Source organism: Neovison vison, chromosome 11 (assembly GCF_020171115.1).
Source record: "Neovison vison isolate M4711 chromosome 11, ASM_NN_V1, whole genome shotgun sequence".
Lineage (NCBI taxonomy): Eukaryota > Metazoa > Chordata > Mammalia > Carnivora > Mustelidae > Neogale > Neogale vison.
In genome coordinates, this window is record NC_058101.1 from 27378061 (window position 1) to 27396488 (window position 18428).

Consider the following 18428-nt stretch of genomic DNA (forward strand, 5'->3'; position numbering starts at 1 on the left):
ACTGACCATTCTGTTGGAAAGTAGAATCGAGGATTGGGACATGGACTTGATTTTAACAAGATGTTAAAGGGAAAATGTCCCCCTAGGGTATTTGTGGGATGGTAGACTTCTGCGTAATGGGGACGCTGTTCATGTTTTTCAATAAAATCAGTTAGAAAGCTTTTCCTTTGGTACCACAAAATGGCAGAGGTTAAACTTCTGACTTGTGGTAACACAAAGTAAAACTAGCAATAGGATGATATCCCCTTTCACTTGGAAAAGGAAAAGGGGGTGAAAAGAAACTGGCAAATTGCAAAAGGTAATGCAGTCTGGGGGATCTACTAGGGAACACTGAGCCTCCAAAACCACAGTATCTTGACACACAGCCTTTGGATTTGGGTTCATTCATCCATCCATTCATTCCACTACTATTTCGGAGCCCCTCCCGTATCTGGCATGCTAGGTATACAACAACGAACAAAACAGATATCATCTCCTTCTGTAGCTCAAAAACAGTACACGGAGGCAGAGCAAACAGGCTTTGAAAAAAATAAGCTCAAAAATAAGTATATAAGAACAACACATGATACGCTGCGTGGAAGAAAATAGGGACTTCTGCTATGAACGAGAAGGGATACCTACTTTCGGCTGGATGGGGGTCAAGGCTTCCTGAAGAAGAGTCCTAGAGGGATGAGTAGGAAAAAGCCAGGACAGGACTGATGGGGAGACGACTTCAGGCAGGGGGAGGCTCCATGCCAGACCTCAGGGGGACAGAGCTGAGAGAACTTGAGGAACAGAAAGGAAGAATAGAAAGGAGGCAGGAGTGGGTGGTGGAGGGGCCGGCGAGAGGGTGAGCACTGTGGAAAGGCTGAAGCCAGAGGCATAGAGACCAGCTGGGATAGTAGGAAACGGTGAGAAATGCCGGAGACTTCGACTTGGTTTACAACCTGTCTTCCAACTCAACACACTCCCTAAACCCCGGTGCCCTGATCCCAGGGGACAGGGTGAGCGATACAGATGACAAAGGCACCCAGCAGCTTCCCTTGTCAGACGTTGGGAGTGGCAGGAAGCACGAGCACGTGGACAGAGAACAACAGAAAGAGAAGGCTTGGGAACCCAGCCGACCTGGCTTTCACTCCAGGCTCCCGTTGTGGCCTTGCACCACTGGATCTATAAAATGAGGGTAACGGTCCTCATCCTAAAGGTCGTAAAAAGGATTGCATGGGGATGGGTGAAATGGTTGAAAGTGGGCAAAGAGTACAGACTTCAGCTATAAAATAAATCACAGGCACTTAGTGTAGAGCAATGGTGATGATAGTTAATAATATTGCATTGCACGTTTGAAAGTTGCTGAGCGAGGGAAGCCCAAGAAACATGCAACTCTTGATCTCGGGGTGGTGAGTTCAAGCCCTACCTTGGGTGTAGAGATCACTTAAATAAATAAGTACGAAAGTAAATAAATAAATAAACAAAAGCTCTTTAAAAAGGTGCTAGATCTTAAAAGTCTTCATCTTCAGGGGGAAAATTTGGGGGGAGGGTATTACTGTATAGGGAGGGATGTTACCTAGAGTTATTGTGGTGATCGTTTCACAATGTATACAAATATCTAAGCATTATGTTATACATCTAAAATTAATACAATGATACATGTCAATTATACTTCCATAAAAAAACAAACAAGAAAGGCTTGCCTATAAGTGGAAGTAAACACTTGACCAAGGGGCAGCGTTCGGTAGATGGTTTGCTGCCGGGTTCTTTGGGATGAAAAGAGATAACGTGAACCCCACCGAGAAGGCAGAACCTACTAGGTGTCGGGACTCCGAGTGAGGCGGGAGTCTCCGAGAGCCGGATCTCAGCCTGAGCAGCTGCGGGGGGGGCGCTGATGTCACCCCCAGAGAAAGGAACCGCAGCGGGGGTGGGGTGCGCTCGCAGAGGGGCGGAGCCAGAGGAGGAAGACGCGGCCGGGACAGCTGCGCAGGAGGCGAGGACCGGGCGGCGGGGAGAGAGGAGCGGGGAGCCGGCGGCCGCGGGGCGCGGGGACGGCGCCGGCAGGCGGGAGCAGTCCGGCTGCGGCGGCGGTCGCGGGAGGAGGCGGGCTCCGCTGGGCTCGGCGGGCGCCCGGGCGCGGCTGGCTCCGGATCCCTACCTGCGCAGGTGAGCCCGCGCCGCGTGACAGCTGGAGGCGAGGAGCTGGGGGGCGGGGAGTTTGGGGGGACAGCTCCTCTGCCGCTTTACTGCGGGGGTTCTCAGGGGCGGGGGGATCCAGAATCGTCCCTGTCAATCCCTTCTGGCCTGGCTCGAGCTCTGGCCCAGGTCCGGCAAGCGTGGGGGACTCCGGGTCGTGCAGGCGGCCTGAGGCTGGAGATGAGGCGACGCCCGCGGGCTGAGGGCCGGCTTCCCTCCCCCGCCACCGGGATGGCCGCGACCCCCTCCGCTCCCTCTGAGCACGCGCCGGTCCTCGTCCTGCCGCAGGCCTCCCACCCCCTGCCCTGGTGTCGGCGTTCCCGCCGCCCCAACCACTGAAACCGTGGAGGGACCCCAAGCCCGACCAGGGCATGGTGGAGGGAGCTGCACCCGGATGGCAAGACCCTCCCAGGAGGCTTGCTCAGATGTGGACCGGGGATTCAGTGGGTGCGAGGGGGCCTGACCACCAGAGCTGAGACATGGTACCTTAGCTCCCTGGTTTGAGGCAGCCGCCTAATGCCAAGATGATCTAATTTGGCTTTAGGTCAGCAAAAACTTCCTGGAGCTCATCAAGAAATAGGGTCGATCTGAGGGCAAAGTTGCCCTTTACTGTTCTTCGTGGCCATTGTTGGTAGAGGTGGGGTTGGGAGGGTTCATGATCCACCTGGAAACATGCCCGATATTGCTAAATCACTTTTCTGAGCCATGTGGTACCGATAATTCGTTCTCTCCTTTGGGAACCCGCCCCCTGCCTTATCAACTATTCCTTCTCAGTCATTTCCTTAGCCAGTTTTGTTTCCTTTTTTCTTCTCTTGTTGGTATTCCTTTAGCCTCATTGTTCACATTTTCCTATACTCTGTGTAGACAACTTTATTCGTTTCTTGCTTTACCTCTCATCTTTATGATAGCTGCTCCCAAATTCCTGTTCCCTGCCTATCCCTAATCTGTAACTCCAGAACCAAATTATCAAATATTCTCATTCCTACTGGCTAATCCCAGTATATGCCCCCACAGGCACCAAATCCCACATTTCCAAACTCAAACTGATCATCGCTATCCTTCCCCAGGGTCTTTGTTCGGGTCTCCTCAGTTCCTTGGCTGGACTGTTACAGCACCTTCCAAACTGGTCTTCCTGACTCCGAGTCCATCCATCCCTTGAAAACTCAACAAAGACTAAGACTCAATAGTCTTAGTCTTTGGTGTCTTCAGAACTAACCCGAGAGAATAGAACTTTCTTCCTCTCCTTCCTTAGTACCCTGTATACCCATAAAGGAGCCCTTTGCATGTTGGAGAGCTGCTAACTTGTCTGTCTTCCCCTTTAGACCAGAAGCTCCTTCAACACCAATTTTTGTCTTCCCCTGGCCTGGCACATAGTAGACACTCAATAAATATTTCTTATAGTTAGTGACCTTGTAACGAATTGAAACCTTTTGTAGGACACAGTTTTTCAGTAGTAAAACTGTGCATGGTGTGTCATTTCACTCCAACCTAAATCCTATTTGTCCCCATAGTGAGTTAATGTGTGTGTGTTGGTGGGGGAGGAGCATTACAACATGAGTCTGCAGGTGGTTGGAGACTAAGACTAATGACAAAACGAAAGTAAGTTTTCCAAATTGCTGAGCTGATGCTAAGGGTGTTTTTAAGGTTGATCTCAAATTCAGCCGTAGTGACTGGATGGTGACCTAGCCAGCATAATGACTCCCTTCTTCTTTCCTTAGACATCGAGTCAACGAGTAAGCTGAGCACATTCAACTAGAAGAGAATCAAAGACAGAGTCATCATGGCTTCAGTGTCTACTCACGGAAACCAAGATAAAGGCCATCATTTGCCACCACCAAGCAAGCAGGTATATTTTTAATTCGGAAGTCTGCCAACTGAAGAGGACCATCATGTAGGACTTTCCTTAAACCTCATCCTTGAGCGGTCGGTCTTACTGTGTTCAATCTGGCACTTTGCTGGATGGGTTCAGAGACAATGGGATGGGGCAGGAACGTTTTGTTTTGTTTTATTTTGTTTTTTTAGCTTCCTTGAAAAGGAGCCTTTTAAAATTTTATTTATAAAATCCTTTCTTTTCTCTTTCCTGTTGAGAATCCAGCCTACCTAACTCTTATGCAGGCTGTCAGTGACTGAAGAAGTTTCCTTTGGCAGAGGAGCTCTCTTAATTGAATCTAACAGAATGATACATCATGCTTATTTTTACATTTTTGTTGCCCAGGCTAGCCATACGAAGTCTATATGCTGCTGACAGGTGTTCCTTAACTACTAAAGTAGCATTCAGCTTGAGAACCGTGGCTTTAACAGGGGCACAGTCTTGCAAAGGGTGAAGAATGCATATTGTATGTTTTGGGGACACATATATGAAGCAAAAAGAAAGTATTTTGGTGGGTAAATGGAGTTCATGTTCTCTAGCATCAACTTTTCCAGCTAAAAATGGTTTCATGAAGGAGGGGATGTTTAGGGAGCAAAGTTTAGGAGAGGCAAACAGACAAATGGTATCAAGTCACAAGGAAAATGTAGACACCCGAGTTGCCTCTGTGAAATAGAGAGCCATGAAACATGTATGGCTATACAAGAAAGGATCACCAGAGCTCCTCTGGGGAGACAGTGCAGAAGCATCAGTCTTGACAGCAGAACTCATAGCGACTGTAGTGGTCAGGGTCCCTGACCCCAGATGTGGATATATATGGGTGTGTTTGAGGCAGACGAGGAAGGGAGGTGTTCCCTACCTTTGCCGCAGCCACTGGCAGAACCAAGAAGAGATATTGACACAGGGATAAGGAGTGCTTGCTGAGCAACTAAGGTAAGTGGAGGGGGGAACAGCTCCTCTCAACGCCATGACTCACCCTGACCGCTATCATCTGTGTGTTGTGCTGTGGGGAGTTATAAAGAAAGAAGATGGAGGTCTACCTACTTGAGCTATTTGTAGAACTCTGAAGGCACAGAAGCCACAGGGTCCTTCACCTTATCATCATGCATGTAAAGTGCTTGGCACAGTGCATGGCCCATGGGAAAGTGCTCAAGAAATGGTGACCATCATCCTCACTGACATCTACTACAAAGAGTCCAAAAAGGAACATTGGCAAAATCAGCAAGGGAAGACTCAAAAGCCAAAGAGCTGCACTTCAAGAAAAACACTGAATATCCAAGTGGTAAATGGCAGAGGTCCTACATAAATAATTCACAAACAAGGAAATACAAGTGTGACTTGTACAGCAAGGGAAAAATTAAATAAAATTTGTTTAAAAAATGAATGAACCACCCAGAGATGGATAAAATTATTTTCAAATCACATATCTGATAAGGGTCTAGTATTCACAATATACAAAGAGCTCTGACAACTCAACAACAAAAAGACAGCCCAATTTTAAAAAAAAAAAAAATGGACAAAGGACTTAAATCAGTATTTCTCCAAGGAAAATATGTGAATGGCCAACAAGCAAATGAATAGATGATCAATGTCATTGGTCATTAGGGAAATGCAAATCAAAACCACAATGAAATACCATTTCACAATCACTAGCATGACCATAATTCAAAACAGAAACAATTTTGTTTATTTACCTTGAATTAACTAAATAAGTTATATTTTAAAAAATTTAATGTGCTAATTTGGAAAGAAACAGAAACAAAAGAGAAAACGAGAAGTGTTGACAAGAATGTGGAATGACTAGCTCTCTCATATTCTGTTGGTGGGATTGTACCATGGTGCAGCTGCTGTGGAAAACAGTCTGGCAGTTCCTCAACAAATAAATCATAGAATTACCGTATGGCCCGGCAGAATTGAGAACAGATGTTCAAACAAAACTCACACATCCACGCTCAGAGCAGCTCTACTCACAACAGCCAAAAGGTAGAAATGATCCAAATACCCATCAGTAGGTGGCTGGATAAACAAAATGTGGTATATCCATACAATGGAATATTCTAGAGCCACAAAAAGGAAATGAATTACTGACACGTGCTCCAGCATGGATGAACCATGAAAACATGCAAAGGGAGAGAAGACAGCCATGAAAGGAAACACAGTGTATGATGGCACTTACGTATCCATAGAGACTAAAAACAAATTCATGATTGCCAGGCAGCTAAGGGTTGGGGGGAAGCAGGGAATGAGGAGAGGCTCTTTAATGAGTATACAATTTCCTTTTGGGGTGACGAGAAACTTCTGGAACTAGACTGGTGTCATGGCTGTACAGCATTGTGGGTGTCCTTAGTGCGTGGATTGTGTACTTTAAAATGACAAATACTAGGTTTTGTGTCTTTTACCACAATGAAAAAGTATGGAGCCTCTGCATAACTCAAGATGACAACCAAGGTTTGCTGAGGGATTGCTTCAACATGCGAGGAGAAGGGCATTGGGGCTGAAAAATATGTAGATTCTCAAACACATTAGTTATCAGAGAAATGCTGGTAAAAATAAAATAACTGCGTTGTACTTAGACTATCAACATTTAGAAAAGTGGAGAATGCCAGATGTTCCAAAGTCTGTTCTTTACTCTAACCTGCTTCGAATCCAGCTTAACTAGCTCTCAGGCAAGCTCTGCAGACACAGAGGAACATTCAGGAACTGTTGGTATGAGTCGATACTGATGCAGTCATGGGGGAGAGAACTCCAGTAAGACTGCAATTGGGAATACACGTGTCCTTTATTTTTACTTCTAGGTATCTATCTACAGATGTTCTCACAGGAGACGGTAAGGAGACGTGCTGGAGAATTCATCAGCAGTTAGAACAGTAACAGCGGCGAGAACAGTTAGAACAATGACCTAACAGCAGTTAGATCTTAAGCGCATAGAGCTGAGTTGAAAACATTTTTTGAGTAATATTAAATATATAAAACAATGCCATTGGCATGAAAAAGATGTCTGTACCCGCAACAATGACCATTGTACAACAATGCATATCAACAAATGAGCCCCATTAAACCCCCGGAATGGCAGTGATGGGTAGAGGAGAAAAGGAACAGAGAAGGTAGGCAAGCACAAGTGAATAATACATGAGCGCAAAAGGGAGAGGGTCTTAAAGTGGGAGTTAGTCCAGATTATAGCGTATTGATAGGATAAAAAGAAGACTATGGATCTAGTAAAAAATGATCATGTCAACCATGTCAGTATTTCCACCAGAAATTATGTGCAGACCACTCACAAACGTGTAAAAGAACCTGTTAAGACAGAAAGTAGAGGGGCGCCTGGATGGCTCAGTGGGTTAAGCCTCTGCCTTCAGCTCAGGTCATGATCTCAGGGTCCTGGGATCGAGCCCTGCATTGGGCTCTCTGCTCAGCAGGAAGCCTGCTTCGTCCTCTCTCTCTCTCTCTCTGCCTGCCTCTCCGCCTACTTGTGATCTGTCAAATAAATAAATAAAATCTTAAAAAGAAAGAAAGAAAATAGAATAGTCAGGGCACCTGGGTGGTCAGTCCTTAAGCGTCTGCCTTCAGCTCCTGGGATGGAGCCCTGCATGGCATGGGGCTCCCTGCTCCGTGGGAAGCCTGCTTGTCTCTCTCCCCCTCCCCCCGCTTGTGCTCCCTCTCTCGCTGTGTCTCTCTCTGTCAAATAAATAAATAAAATCTTTAAAAAATAAAGAAAGAAAGAGTAGACAAATAAAAAGCAGTCTGTTGATGAGTTCATGGCCTTAAAATGCCAACAGAAGTAGAAATAGATGAATCGGAATGCCCGGTCTATAAATAACTATGCAGTCCCCTGCTCTGAGTGGGATCCTGGATACATACACATCGTGCCCGAGGGGACATCTCTTCTTCACCCAGGAGGCAATACTGAGTTGGGTCCTAAGGATGCTGGGCAGGCAAGGGGGGTGAGAAGCCTTGCAGGGAGAGTGAGCGGCATGGACAGAGAGGCTGGAGATTGGAAAGAAACTCGGGTCTCGGCGGTCATTCATTCTGACCAGATATGCGTCCCGCGCTTGCGTCAGTGAATCACTCTGCTTCTCCCGCTGGGATTCTTTCCTGGCCTAAACCCGTCCAGCGTTCTGGGTTGGAAGGTACTGGCTGAGACCGGTCGTGACAGCACACACTGGGTGACCCGAGTCCAGAGTCCTCCCTGCGCTCCTCTAGGGAAAACTGCACATGCTTTGCTCATGATTCCAGTCAACTCACCACACAACTTCCCTTACAGAGTCTGCTGTTTTGTCCGAAATCAAAACTGCACATCCACAGGGGAGAGATTTCGAAGATTATCCGAGAATGTCAAGAAGAAAGCTTCTGGAAGAGAGGTAATTGCTCCCCTCTTAATCTTCGTTAATATGATATTTGCCACAATAAACGGCACTCAGTGTCCCATTAGAACCATGGTAATGACTCATTTTTAAGCAGGGACTTTGCACGTCCTCCTGCCAGGCCTGCCTTATGTAAGACGAGGGTGTGAATTCACACTGTGCGTCCAAGTCTCTTCCAATTTAAAAAATTCATGATTTGCCATTTGAAAATGTCATGATGGAGCCTGTAGATCTAGTCCCAGTGTTTTGCAGCATTGGGATAATGTATACTTTGAAATATGCATCGTGATTTCTAAGATCAGTCAAGTTCAGTGTCAAAGGATCGGAAAGTAACACTTTAGAACTTGATATTCATAATACATTATTATGATTATTGATTGTGCTTCTAGAAATGCATGGGTCGTGTGTGTGTGTGTGTGTGTTTTACAGCCAATGAGTCAGTAACTTAAGTGAGCACTAGAAGATTAACATTTCAGTATGACGAATTCATCTACCATCAGGTAGATAGGAATGGGGAAATCGGTTGCTCTTCGATTTTTCTGGGTTGCTAGGAAGAGCTAGATGTTTATCTGCGCTCTCTGCTCTTAGAAGAAGTGTTGCATTTTGCTAGAACTAGAAACTGCCTTTGCCAGACTAACTTGCCTGTTTCAAAAATCATAGCTCAACACCACCCATGTTTAACACGGTATGATCATCTTGTCATCTTCAGAAAATAGACCTCCCCAAATTGTGCAGCAAAGTATCACTCAAGACAAAAAGCTAGGAAGGGTCCTAGGTGGGGTATGACGGAGTTTATAGTGTTTTTTAACTTTTACATGGGATTAAAAATTTCCAAAGCCACAGCTCAAAGCAAACTCCCCAGTTCAACGGCTAAGCGGGCCCACACGCCGGGATGCCTTTGTTATAGGTCGTGCTCCGAATCTGGTGCAGGGGGTGGGGGGGCCGCTCTGTAAAAGCAGATGGCAGGGAGGGAGTAGCATGGGGTTAGGTTTTATCCCCTTCTTGCTGGGCTTCAGGTTGAAGGACTGGGGCAGATCTCAAGAAAATTCTGCCTGCGGCATTTAATAAATATTTGTGGAAGAAGTGAAATAACAAATGACTGAAAACTCATTGCCCAGCGTATTACATGGAACACTGGGTGTGGTACATAAACAATGCATTCTGGTACACTGAAAAGAAATTTAAAAACAAAAACAAAAAGAACTTGTTGCCCAGGTAGATAAGAGAAAAAAAATCCCGGACTAATTTCCCATGACTTCTGGATGGGGTGCCAAGCTTGGAAATAGCGATAACGAAAGACATTTTTCTTTTACAGCTTTGCCTTTTTCTCTTGTGAGCATGCTTGCCACCCAAGGACTAGTCCACCAAGGTAAGATTCTAGATCTACTGAACAATTAAACTTAAGAAAACCCAGTTTTCACTGGCCCTCCTGGCAGCTTCTTGGCACTTGGCCTTTGTTTTTTGGTAGGGATTTATTTATGCCGGTCTTTGCTAATTTTCAGACTAAGTCCCCCCCTCTCCAGGCTGAGTGTCAATAGTCGGTTACATGGCAAAGGGAAATTAAGGTTGCAAGTGGACTGAAAGGGTGTTCATCAGCTGACCTTAAAATAGAGAGATCATTCTGGACTATCTGGATGGGCCCGGTGTAATCAAAAGGCTCATGAAAGATGCAGGAGTGGATCAGAAGGCAGAGCAGAGGGATGGCAGCAGGAGAAGGGCTCGGTTCAACAGCTCTGGCTGTGAAGACGGAGGAGGGGCCCACGAGCCCGCGGATGTGGCTGCCTCTAGAAGCTGGAAAGGCAAGAAACCCTGGAGCCTCGGGGAAGGAGGCAGCTCTGCCGATACCTTGATGTTAGCCCAGGACTATGGTCTGAATTCACATGGTGAACTCTTCAACACCCCATGCAGTGGTATTAGGGGATGGGGTCTTTAGCAGGGAGGTAGAGCCCTCAGGAAGGGGGTTAGTGGCCTTGGAAAAAAGATCCCACAGAGCTCCCTAGCTCCTGCCATCACCTGATGAAACAGCAAGAAGTCTGCAACCCCAAAGTGGACCCTCACCCAACCATGCTGGCACCTGACCTTGGACTTCAGCTTCCAGAACTGAGAAATGAGTTTCCGCTGTTTATAACCCCTCCTCCCAAGTCTGCCATATTTTGGTATGGCCACCCCAATGGACCGAGTCACCTAGGGAGACCCGTTTTGAGCTTCTGACCTCCAGTACTGTAAAGGAACAAATCTGTGTTTCTTTAAACCACTAAGTTTGCGGTAACGTGTCAGAGCCCAGGAAACCAATGCTGTGCCTTTCTGTGGGCGGGAGTCCCTGTGTTTCGCTCAGGCTCTGCGACGGTTAGACAGAGTGTCTCCTTCAGAAGCGGGTTCCAGAAAAGGAAATATGTGGCATGGAACTCCACCTGCGTGCTGGCCCCCTGTCCGATCTGAACAACAGATCCAGAAACTAGGAGCGCCCAGCATCTCCCCGAGAGCCTCTCCCTGCCTCTTAGAGTTTTCCACATTTCCCATCTAACACTCTTATTTCCTCTTATTTCCATCTAACGAGAGCACCTTTAGGCTTTGCTTGGGCCCCAGACAACAAGAAGGCACTTGGCTTTGTTGAAGCTGTACTGAACACTATACTGAACACTGCTGATCACCAGGACTTTAAAAAGAGTATTGTACCCAGCAAACAACGTGAGAGAAAATGTTCTGGTTCTTTCTGGGTTCTCAAAGACCATATATGTCATACATCTAGGAGAATCCCATATCATTCAGTGTTACTCTTGTCTTTAAAGTTGATTTATTAAATATGATTTCATTTTTTAAAGATTTATTCTTTATTTTAGAGAAAGAGATCACAAGTGGGGAGATGGGCAGAGGGAGAGAGAGAGACATCCTCAAGCAGACTCCCTACTGAGCATTGAGCCCGACATGGAACTCGATTCCAGGACCCTGAGATCATGATCTGAGCCAAAGCCAAGAGTTGGCCGCCCAACTGACCAAGCCATCCAGGCACCCCTGATTTCACTTTTATAACTTGAAGATAGCCTTTTTATAGAAATACATTCATCAATCGGTAGCATGCATTTGTCAGACCATTTCTTTTCTTTTTTTTTTAAGATTTTATTTATTTATTTATTTATTTGAGAGAGAGAGAGAGAGAGAGAGAGAGAGAGAGGGATCACAAGTAGGCAGAGAGCAGGAAGAGAGAGAGGGGCAAGCAGACTCCCCGCCGAGCAGATATCCTGATGTGGGGCTCGATCCCAGGACCCTACGATCATGACCTGAGCCGAAGGCAGAGGCTTAACCCACTGAGCCACCCAGTCAGCCACCCTGTCAGACCATTTCTAACAACAAAAAAATATGGCCACAATATCTCTAGGGATTATGTTTTATAGACACTAAAGTGCTTAAAATCTACAGTCTCCCACATGTGTGCAAATATACTTTTCCAGGTTTGTGTATTAGTTTTCTGTGGCTGCTGTAATAAATTACCACAAGCCTCGTGGCTTAAAGCAATACAAATTTTTTATCTCAAGTTTCGGAAGTCGGAAATCCAAAACAAGTCTCGGTGGGCAGAAATCAAAGTGCCAGCAATGCTAGCTTCCTTGGGACTCGGGGGAGGTTGGTCTGGGCCTTCCGTTCCCTTTCCAGCTTCTGGAGACCACCCACAATCCCTGGCTCATGGCCCCTTCCTCTGTCTGCAAAGCCAGCAACACTGAGGCAAGTTCTTGTCATCCTGCCGTCTCTCTGGTTTGTCTCTGAATCCCTCTTCCGCATTCAACATGATTACATCTTGATTACATCGGGTCCACCCAAATGATCCCAGGATAATCTTCCTATTTTATTTTATTTTATTTTTAAAGATTTTATTTATTTATTTGAGAGAGAGAGACAGTGAGAGAGAGCATGAGCGAGAAGAAGGTCAGAGAGCGAAGCAGACTCCCCATGGAGCTGGGAGCCTGATGTGGGACTCGATCCCGGGACTCCAGGATCACGCCCTGAGCCGGAGGCAGTCGTCCAACCAACTGAGCCACCCAGGCGTCCCAATCTTCCTATTTTAAAGTTATCTGGGGACACCTGGGTGGCTCAGTCAGTTGGGCGTCTGCCTTCGGCTTGGGTCATGATCCCAGAGTCCTGGGATCGAGTCCTGCTCAGTGGGGAGCCTGCTTCTCCCTCTGCCTGCTGCTCCTTCTGCTTGTGCTTTCTCTCTCTCTGACAAATAAATAAAATCTTAAAAAAATAAATAAATAAAAATGAAATGATCTAAATTAGCAACCTTAACTCCATTTTCTTCATAGTTTTCAGGGATTGGGATGTGGACATGTTTAGGAGACCATAACTCTGCCTACCACAGATTTTAATGTTTTCATGTAAAAATTATGATCGACAGGCTATGAATCTCTAAACTGAGACTTTGTGTTCAGTTACTTAAAAGGAGGAGGAGGCGATGCCTAATTGCTTGGAACTAAGTTGTTAGTTCTGCCTTTGTCTTGATAGCTTTTTTTTTTTTTTTTAAGATTTTATTTTTTAGGAATTTCCACACCCCGCATGGGGCTCAAACTTAAAACCCCGGGATCAAGAGTTGCATGCTCCATGGACTGTGCCAACCTGGAGCCCTGCCTTGATATCTTTATTTATTTATTAAAATTTTACTTATTTAGAGAGAGACCACGTGACTGTGAGAGACCATGAGTGGGGGAGGGGCAGTGGGTGATGGAGAGAATCCCAAGCTGACTCTGCTGACCAGGGGGCCTGACATGGGCCTTGATCTCATGACCCTGAGCTCATGACCTGAACAGAAACCAAAAGGTGGACTGCAGCCAACTGAGCCACCCAGATGCCCCCCTGCTCGCCCCCTCACCTTGGTATCTTTAAATCACTCTTGAATTTTGTTTCATATTCTTTTTCTACACATTTTGGCAACCTGCCAAAAAAGGTGGTTTGAGAGTTAAGTTCCATCAAAGACTGACTTTTAACTCTTTAAAAACCTTCTCTTTAGATTGAGAATCTACGCGTATTTTAAACATTGAAGTTTTCTTTATACTTTATAAATCTGAGTAAGTTATAAAATGAAATAATAATGTATTTCTTCATTGTTCCTTAGGTTATTTAGCATCTAACCCAAAATTTGGATCATTGCCCAAAGTTGCACGTAAGTTATAGAAGTTAAAAAAACTAAATTCTTTTTTTCTTTTAAGGATGTTTATAGCAACTGGATATATGGATTTTCAGGCCAAACAAATTGTGTGTGTTGACACTCTGAAAAATCGGTCTCCATGTTTTTGTCTCTTTGCACTTCTTAGTTCCTGCAGCACTTTCTGGTATAAGGCTGGGCAGTAGGGACCCCACCTTCGACAGGCCTCTTTAAAGCCTGGACCAAAGAGAGACCAACAACAGAGCCTCTGAATGATAGAGCCATTAAGGTTTTGAATTTTCTCCTTTTGGCCAGCTTTTTCAAAATATTTTGTATGATGGACCTAGCCAATGAATACTTTTCAAAAAGCAGGGACTTTCTAATACTACATTAACCACAAACGTGGGGGCTTGTCTTATTCCACTCATTATACATAGACCTGTTAGGTAAAAAGAGGATGCAGTCCAGTGTGTGGGCTGAAACCCCATTCCCAGCAAGAAGAGCAGGTTGGGGGTTTCTCCCAGGGAGGTTCCCTCTGCCTTGTGACCGCTCCTCCTGGCTGGCAAGATGGGTCGTGGCTCCCCCTTCTCTAACCCATTGAGAGAGTTAAGGGGATTTCCTGCCAAGGAGTTTGGAAGCTACCTATAGCCACAACCCAAACCCCATCCCTTCCTTCTGTGGTGGCCTCAGACATTCATTCGCCCACTGGGCCTCCCTCTGGCTGCCAGTCTCTGAGACAGCACCTTCTCTTCCTCTGTCCCGGCCCTTCTACCACCAGCTCAAAACTGAGGAGATCAGAAAGTCTCCATTTCCCAATCCTGCTCTTTAATAGGGAGATTCACTGGCAGAGATTTTGTTTGTTGATTTATCGTGGTACTTTTCACGTAAAAATTACTACGGTTCATGTAGAAAGTTCTAGAAGATAATTAATGGAGGAGATTCTGAACTTTTAAATGATCTGTCCTAACCTGCTTTTACAGTTGCAGGTGTCTTGGGATTTGCCCTTGGAAAGGCGTCATACATACGAGTATGCCAGAGTAAATTCCATTCCTTTGAAGACCAGCTACGTGGGGCTGGTTTTGGTCCAGGGCATAACAGGTTTGTAAGTTTTTAAAAAAATGTTATTCAGTTCTTTTTTTTTTTTTTAAGATTTTATTTATTTATTTGTCATAGAGAAGTGAGAGCGAGCACAGGCAGACAGAGTGGCAGGCAGAGGCAGAGGGAGAAGCAGGCTCCCTGCCAAGCAAGGAGCCCGATGTGGGACTCGATCCCAGGACACTGGGATCATGACCTGAGCCGAAGGCAGCCGCTTAACCAACTGAGCCACCCAGGCATCCCTCAGTTCTTATTTTTAATTCCAGTAGAGTTAACATAAAGTGTTCTGTTAGTTCCGGGTGTGCAATCTAGTGATGGTCGGTGCTCGTCATGATAAGCGTCCTCTTTTCTCCCCATCCCCTGTTTCACCCATCCCCCCACCGACCTCCCCTCTGGTGACCATCTGTTTGTTCTCTAGAGCTGAGAGTATTTCTTGGTTTGTCTCTCTCTCTCTCTTTTTCCTGTTGTTCATTTGTTTTGTTTCTTAAATTCCACATATGGGTGAAATCCTATGGTCTTTGTCTTTCTCTGACTGACTTGCTTTGCTCAGCATAATACGCTCTCACTCCATCCATGTTGTTGCAACAGGTTTGTGATCTTTTTGATTGAGGGATTGTAAAGAAAGGACTTACAACAAGTTCAACGAAGGCCCTTTCACCACTTATAATATTAAACAATTATCTAAGTTTCCATATATTGGGGAAAAAAACCTCTTTAACTCTCCAGTTTTGAGTTGTTGTTATTCAATTTCAATAACAATTATTTATTACTCAACTTACTCAAATAATTACCTATTTCATTTGCTCAACATTTCATGAGCACCTACTACATTCAAGGCAATGTGTAGTGGAAAGAATGCCATCATCAGCAGACATGGCATCTACCATCACAGGGCCACACACAACGGGAACAGGTTACTCTGCTGCAGGACTTCTCAGAACCCTTCTAGGTTAATGTGTATCATGATTCCTATTCAGAGGTGTGAGCTCCATTAAGACACATAAGGTGTCCTTAAGTCCAGAGCCCTGGACTTAACGACATTCCCTCTGCGTTTCGAGTACCTGGGTGGAAACCAGTTCTACCACTTACAAAGCTGGCTAACCTTGGACAAGTTTCTCACACTCTCTCATCTTCACTTTTCTCCTCTGTAGAAAATGGTGATCAGAACTGTTTTCATGACATGTTGTAAGGAATAGAAATGATTATTTAGGACAGTAAGTGCTCAGTGTATAACAGCTATTTAGAAATAGCTCTATATTTAGAGCTATATATATAGCTATATAGAGAGATAATATTTATAGGACTAGTGGTGGGGACACATTTCTCCAAAGACCCTCACTTGTCCCAGTGGATTCTATTCTAGAGGCAGCATGAAAACAATGGACATGAAGATCATTATTGGCCCTTTTGGGGGGATGAAATTCTGGGAGTCTCTCACCAAGAAACAGCTCCTCTTTTTCATTTAAAAAATGAGACTTGTGAACTTTAATGTAGATGATGTCTCTTAGGGGATATCTGGGTGGCTCAGCTGGTTAGGCATCCGACTCTTGATTTCGGCTCAGATCATGATTTCTGGATCGTGGGATCAAGTCCCGCACTGGGCTCATGCACTGCATGGAGTCTGCTTAAGATTCTTTCCCTCCCTCTCCCTCTGCCCTTTCCCCACTGCTCCAGCTCTCTCTGTCTCAAAAGAAAAGAAAGACAAAAAGAAAAGTCTCTCGGCAATGTTGTCTTAAGACTAGACCTTGCAGTGTCAAACCACAAACTTCTGTTTTTGCCTCCATTCTAGGCACTGTCTGCTCACCTGTGAGGAATGCAAAATTAAGCATGGATTACATGAGAAGGGAAGTTCTCAGCCTTCGGCTTCCTAAACTTCTATCTATGGCTTTTGATGTTTCTCAAACCTCTGAATTTGTACACGTTTAAAATTTCCAGTGTACTTTAAGATAATACATGTAGAGTGGAACAGAAACATTGTGATTTCTCGCACTCTTTTGAAATGCTTTCTGGGGAAGATTCCCAGTTGACTCGAGCAGTATGTGTTTGTCTATTTAAGAACATGTCCCGAGCACTCACACACGGAAAAAGAAATTATGTGGCATTCCGTAACTTGCATACAGCTAAGTTAAAAGATCTGAGAGTCTTCTCTCATCCATTCTTTCACTCCGCATTTGTTCAGGGTTTTAAGATCTCTGATAGAGGATGAGATGAGTGTGGAGGAACTTAGGAAGTCATGCCCCACCCAAAACCAATGTCTATAGAGGTAGAAACAAAGGGCATGGAGGAGTGTGTCTTACAGACTTGGGAAGTGCTTTCTAAAATGGAGGGACCAAAATTTTTAATTTAGAAAAAAAAAATATCTCCCTTGAAAGAGTCAGAATCTGAATCTGCCATCCTTTCAGTGATCCAGGTCATTTCATGCCTGGTCAGTGGTGAAGTTTCGGAAAAGCTTTACGTTACTTTATGTTACGTTACGTTACGTTATGTTACGTTACGTTATGTTACGTTATTTTACATTACGTTACTTACTTTACATTATGAAAAAGCTTTAGGTCTCTTGTTTAGCTAACGGGCTCATGCTCAGGTTCAACACTAGAGAACTACGTTCTTCTGTATACTGCTCGTGGCCTGTATATAAATACATACGACTTTCCAACCTGCCTCTCTTCTCCCAAGGAACAGTTTGTTTATGGCAACAATCACTGGAAGAATTAATTCATGGAATGGTAAACTTTATTGCTTAGAAGCAGCCAGTCCAACCCCAGGAGGTGGATTCCTATCCTCCTACCAGATTTTTTGCATGAAAAAAACGACCAACCAACCAACCAACCTCTTCCAATGGGGACCTTGTGTTTTATGTCAAGTTTTCCGAGCCCTACATAAAAATTTCCCTTGCATCTTTGCATTTTCTCGGGAAAATGCTTTATGTATGTGATCATTTATATATTGGCGTGTGTGTGTGTGTACATGTTTGTATTTTACTTAATACATCTTAAAACCCATACCATGGAGGGAAAAAGGGAAATCTCATCAGAAGTTAAGAATTGATATAAAATATTTTAAATATCAAAAATATTTGTGAGTTCTTATTTTTACATGAACTTACGTGTCTGAAATGGAGTGATTTTGACTTCGTCTCCTGGCTATTACATAGCGTGGTCTTTCAGTAGAGAAAGTGCTGTTTCTGTCCATCCGAGCACAGAGCCAACATCCCGGCTTCAAGGATGCACTTCAACTCCTGGTTTCCGACAACTAGCAATTTGACTCTTTGTTCTCTCAGTGACTGGCAACAATTCAGAATGAGACACATTTATTTCCTGCGTGCCAGAAACTGATTTCCCAGGGATCAGAACATCATCACATCACTAAGCACAGCGAGTCGATGTTGAAATCAGTCTTGGGGTACTGGGAAAACAAAAACAAAAACAAAAACGAATTATTGGTGAAAGGGCCCATTGTTTTCACAGCTGACGTCTTCATCACTCTTCTGAATCCATTTGGATTTATGATTTGGGCTCTCTGCTTTTCGCAGGCAGGTAACTTATTCACTGAGACAGTTTATCACAGTGATCTTTCCTTTCACAGTGTGAAAGGAAATCAATAAAGAAAAAACCGGAAGGTCACTGAAGAAATCTCAAAATTTTTGCTGCATTATCTATCGCTTATGATAGGAAGCGCGTGTCTGAAGCAGAATGTCTGTTTCTTGTAGGAGGATGTGTCCAAGGAGTGGCATTTGTCTTTCAGCATTTAGAAGTTATCAACACTCATCAGCACCCTGGTGGTTAGCTTGTGAAAGCAGCACTTTCAAGAT

At 44.8% G+C, this 18428-nt stretch overlaps 1 protein-coding gene across 1 annotated transcript; it reads left to right on the plus strand.

Annotated features, from left to right (window-relative positions):
* Nucleotides 1-2089: 2089 nt before the first annotated feature.
* Nucleotides 2090-17690, plus strand: OCIAD2 (OCIA domain containing 2). Its single transcript, XM_044224900.1, has 7 exons — nucleotides 2090-2133; nucleotides 3882-4009; nucleotides 8292-8388; nucleotides 9707-9760; nucleotides 13493-13540; nucleotides 14503-14620; nucleotides 16407-17690. Exons 2-7 carry the CDS (start codon nucleotides 3944-3946, stop codon nucleotides 16486-16488), a joined length of 465 nt encoding a protein of 154 aa, XP_044080835.1. The 5' UTR covers nucleotides 2090-2133; nucleotides 3882-3943; the 3' UTR covers nucleotides 16489-17690.
* The last annotated feature ends 738 nt before the right edge of the window (nucleotides 17691-18428 follow it).

What these genes read in the sequence shown, in the direction of transcription:
- OCIAD2 (XM_044224900.1), top strand. Translation starts at nt 3,944, where the DNA reads ATGGCTTCAGTGTCTACTCACGGAAACCAAGATAAAGGCCATCATTTG. An exon ending in CCAAGGACTAGTCCACCAAG is followed by an intron (nt 9,761 to 13,492) that starts GTAAGATTCTAG and finishes ATTGTTCCTTAG; the next exon opens with GTTATTTAGCATCTAACCCA. An exon ending in TTTGGTCCAGGGCATAACAG is followed by an intron (nt 14,621 to 16,406) that starts GTTTGTAAGTTT and finishes CCTCCATTCTAG; the next exon opens with GCACTGTCTGCTCACCTGTG.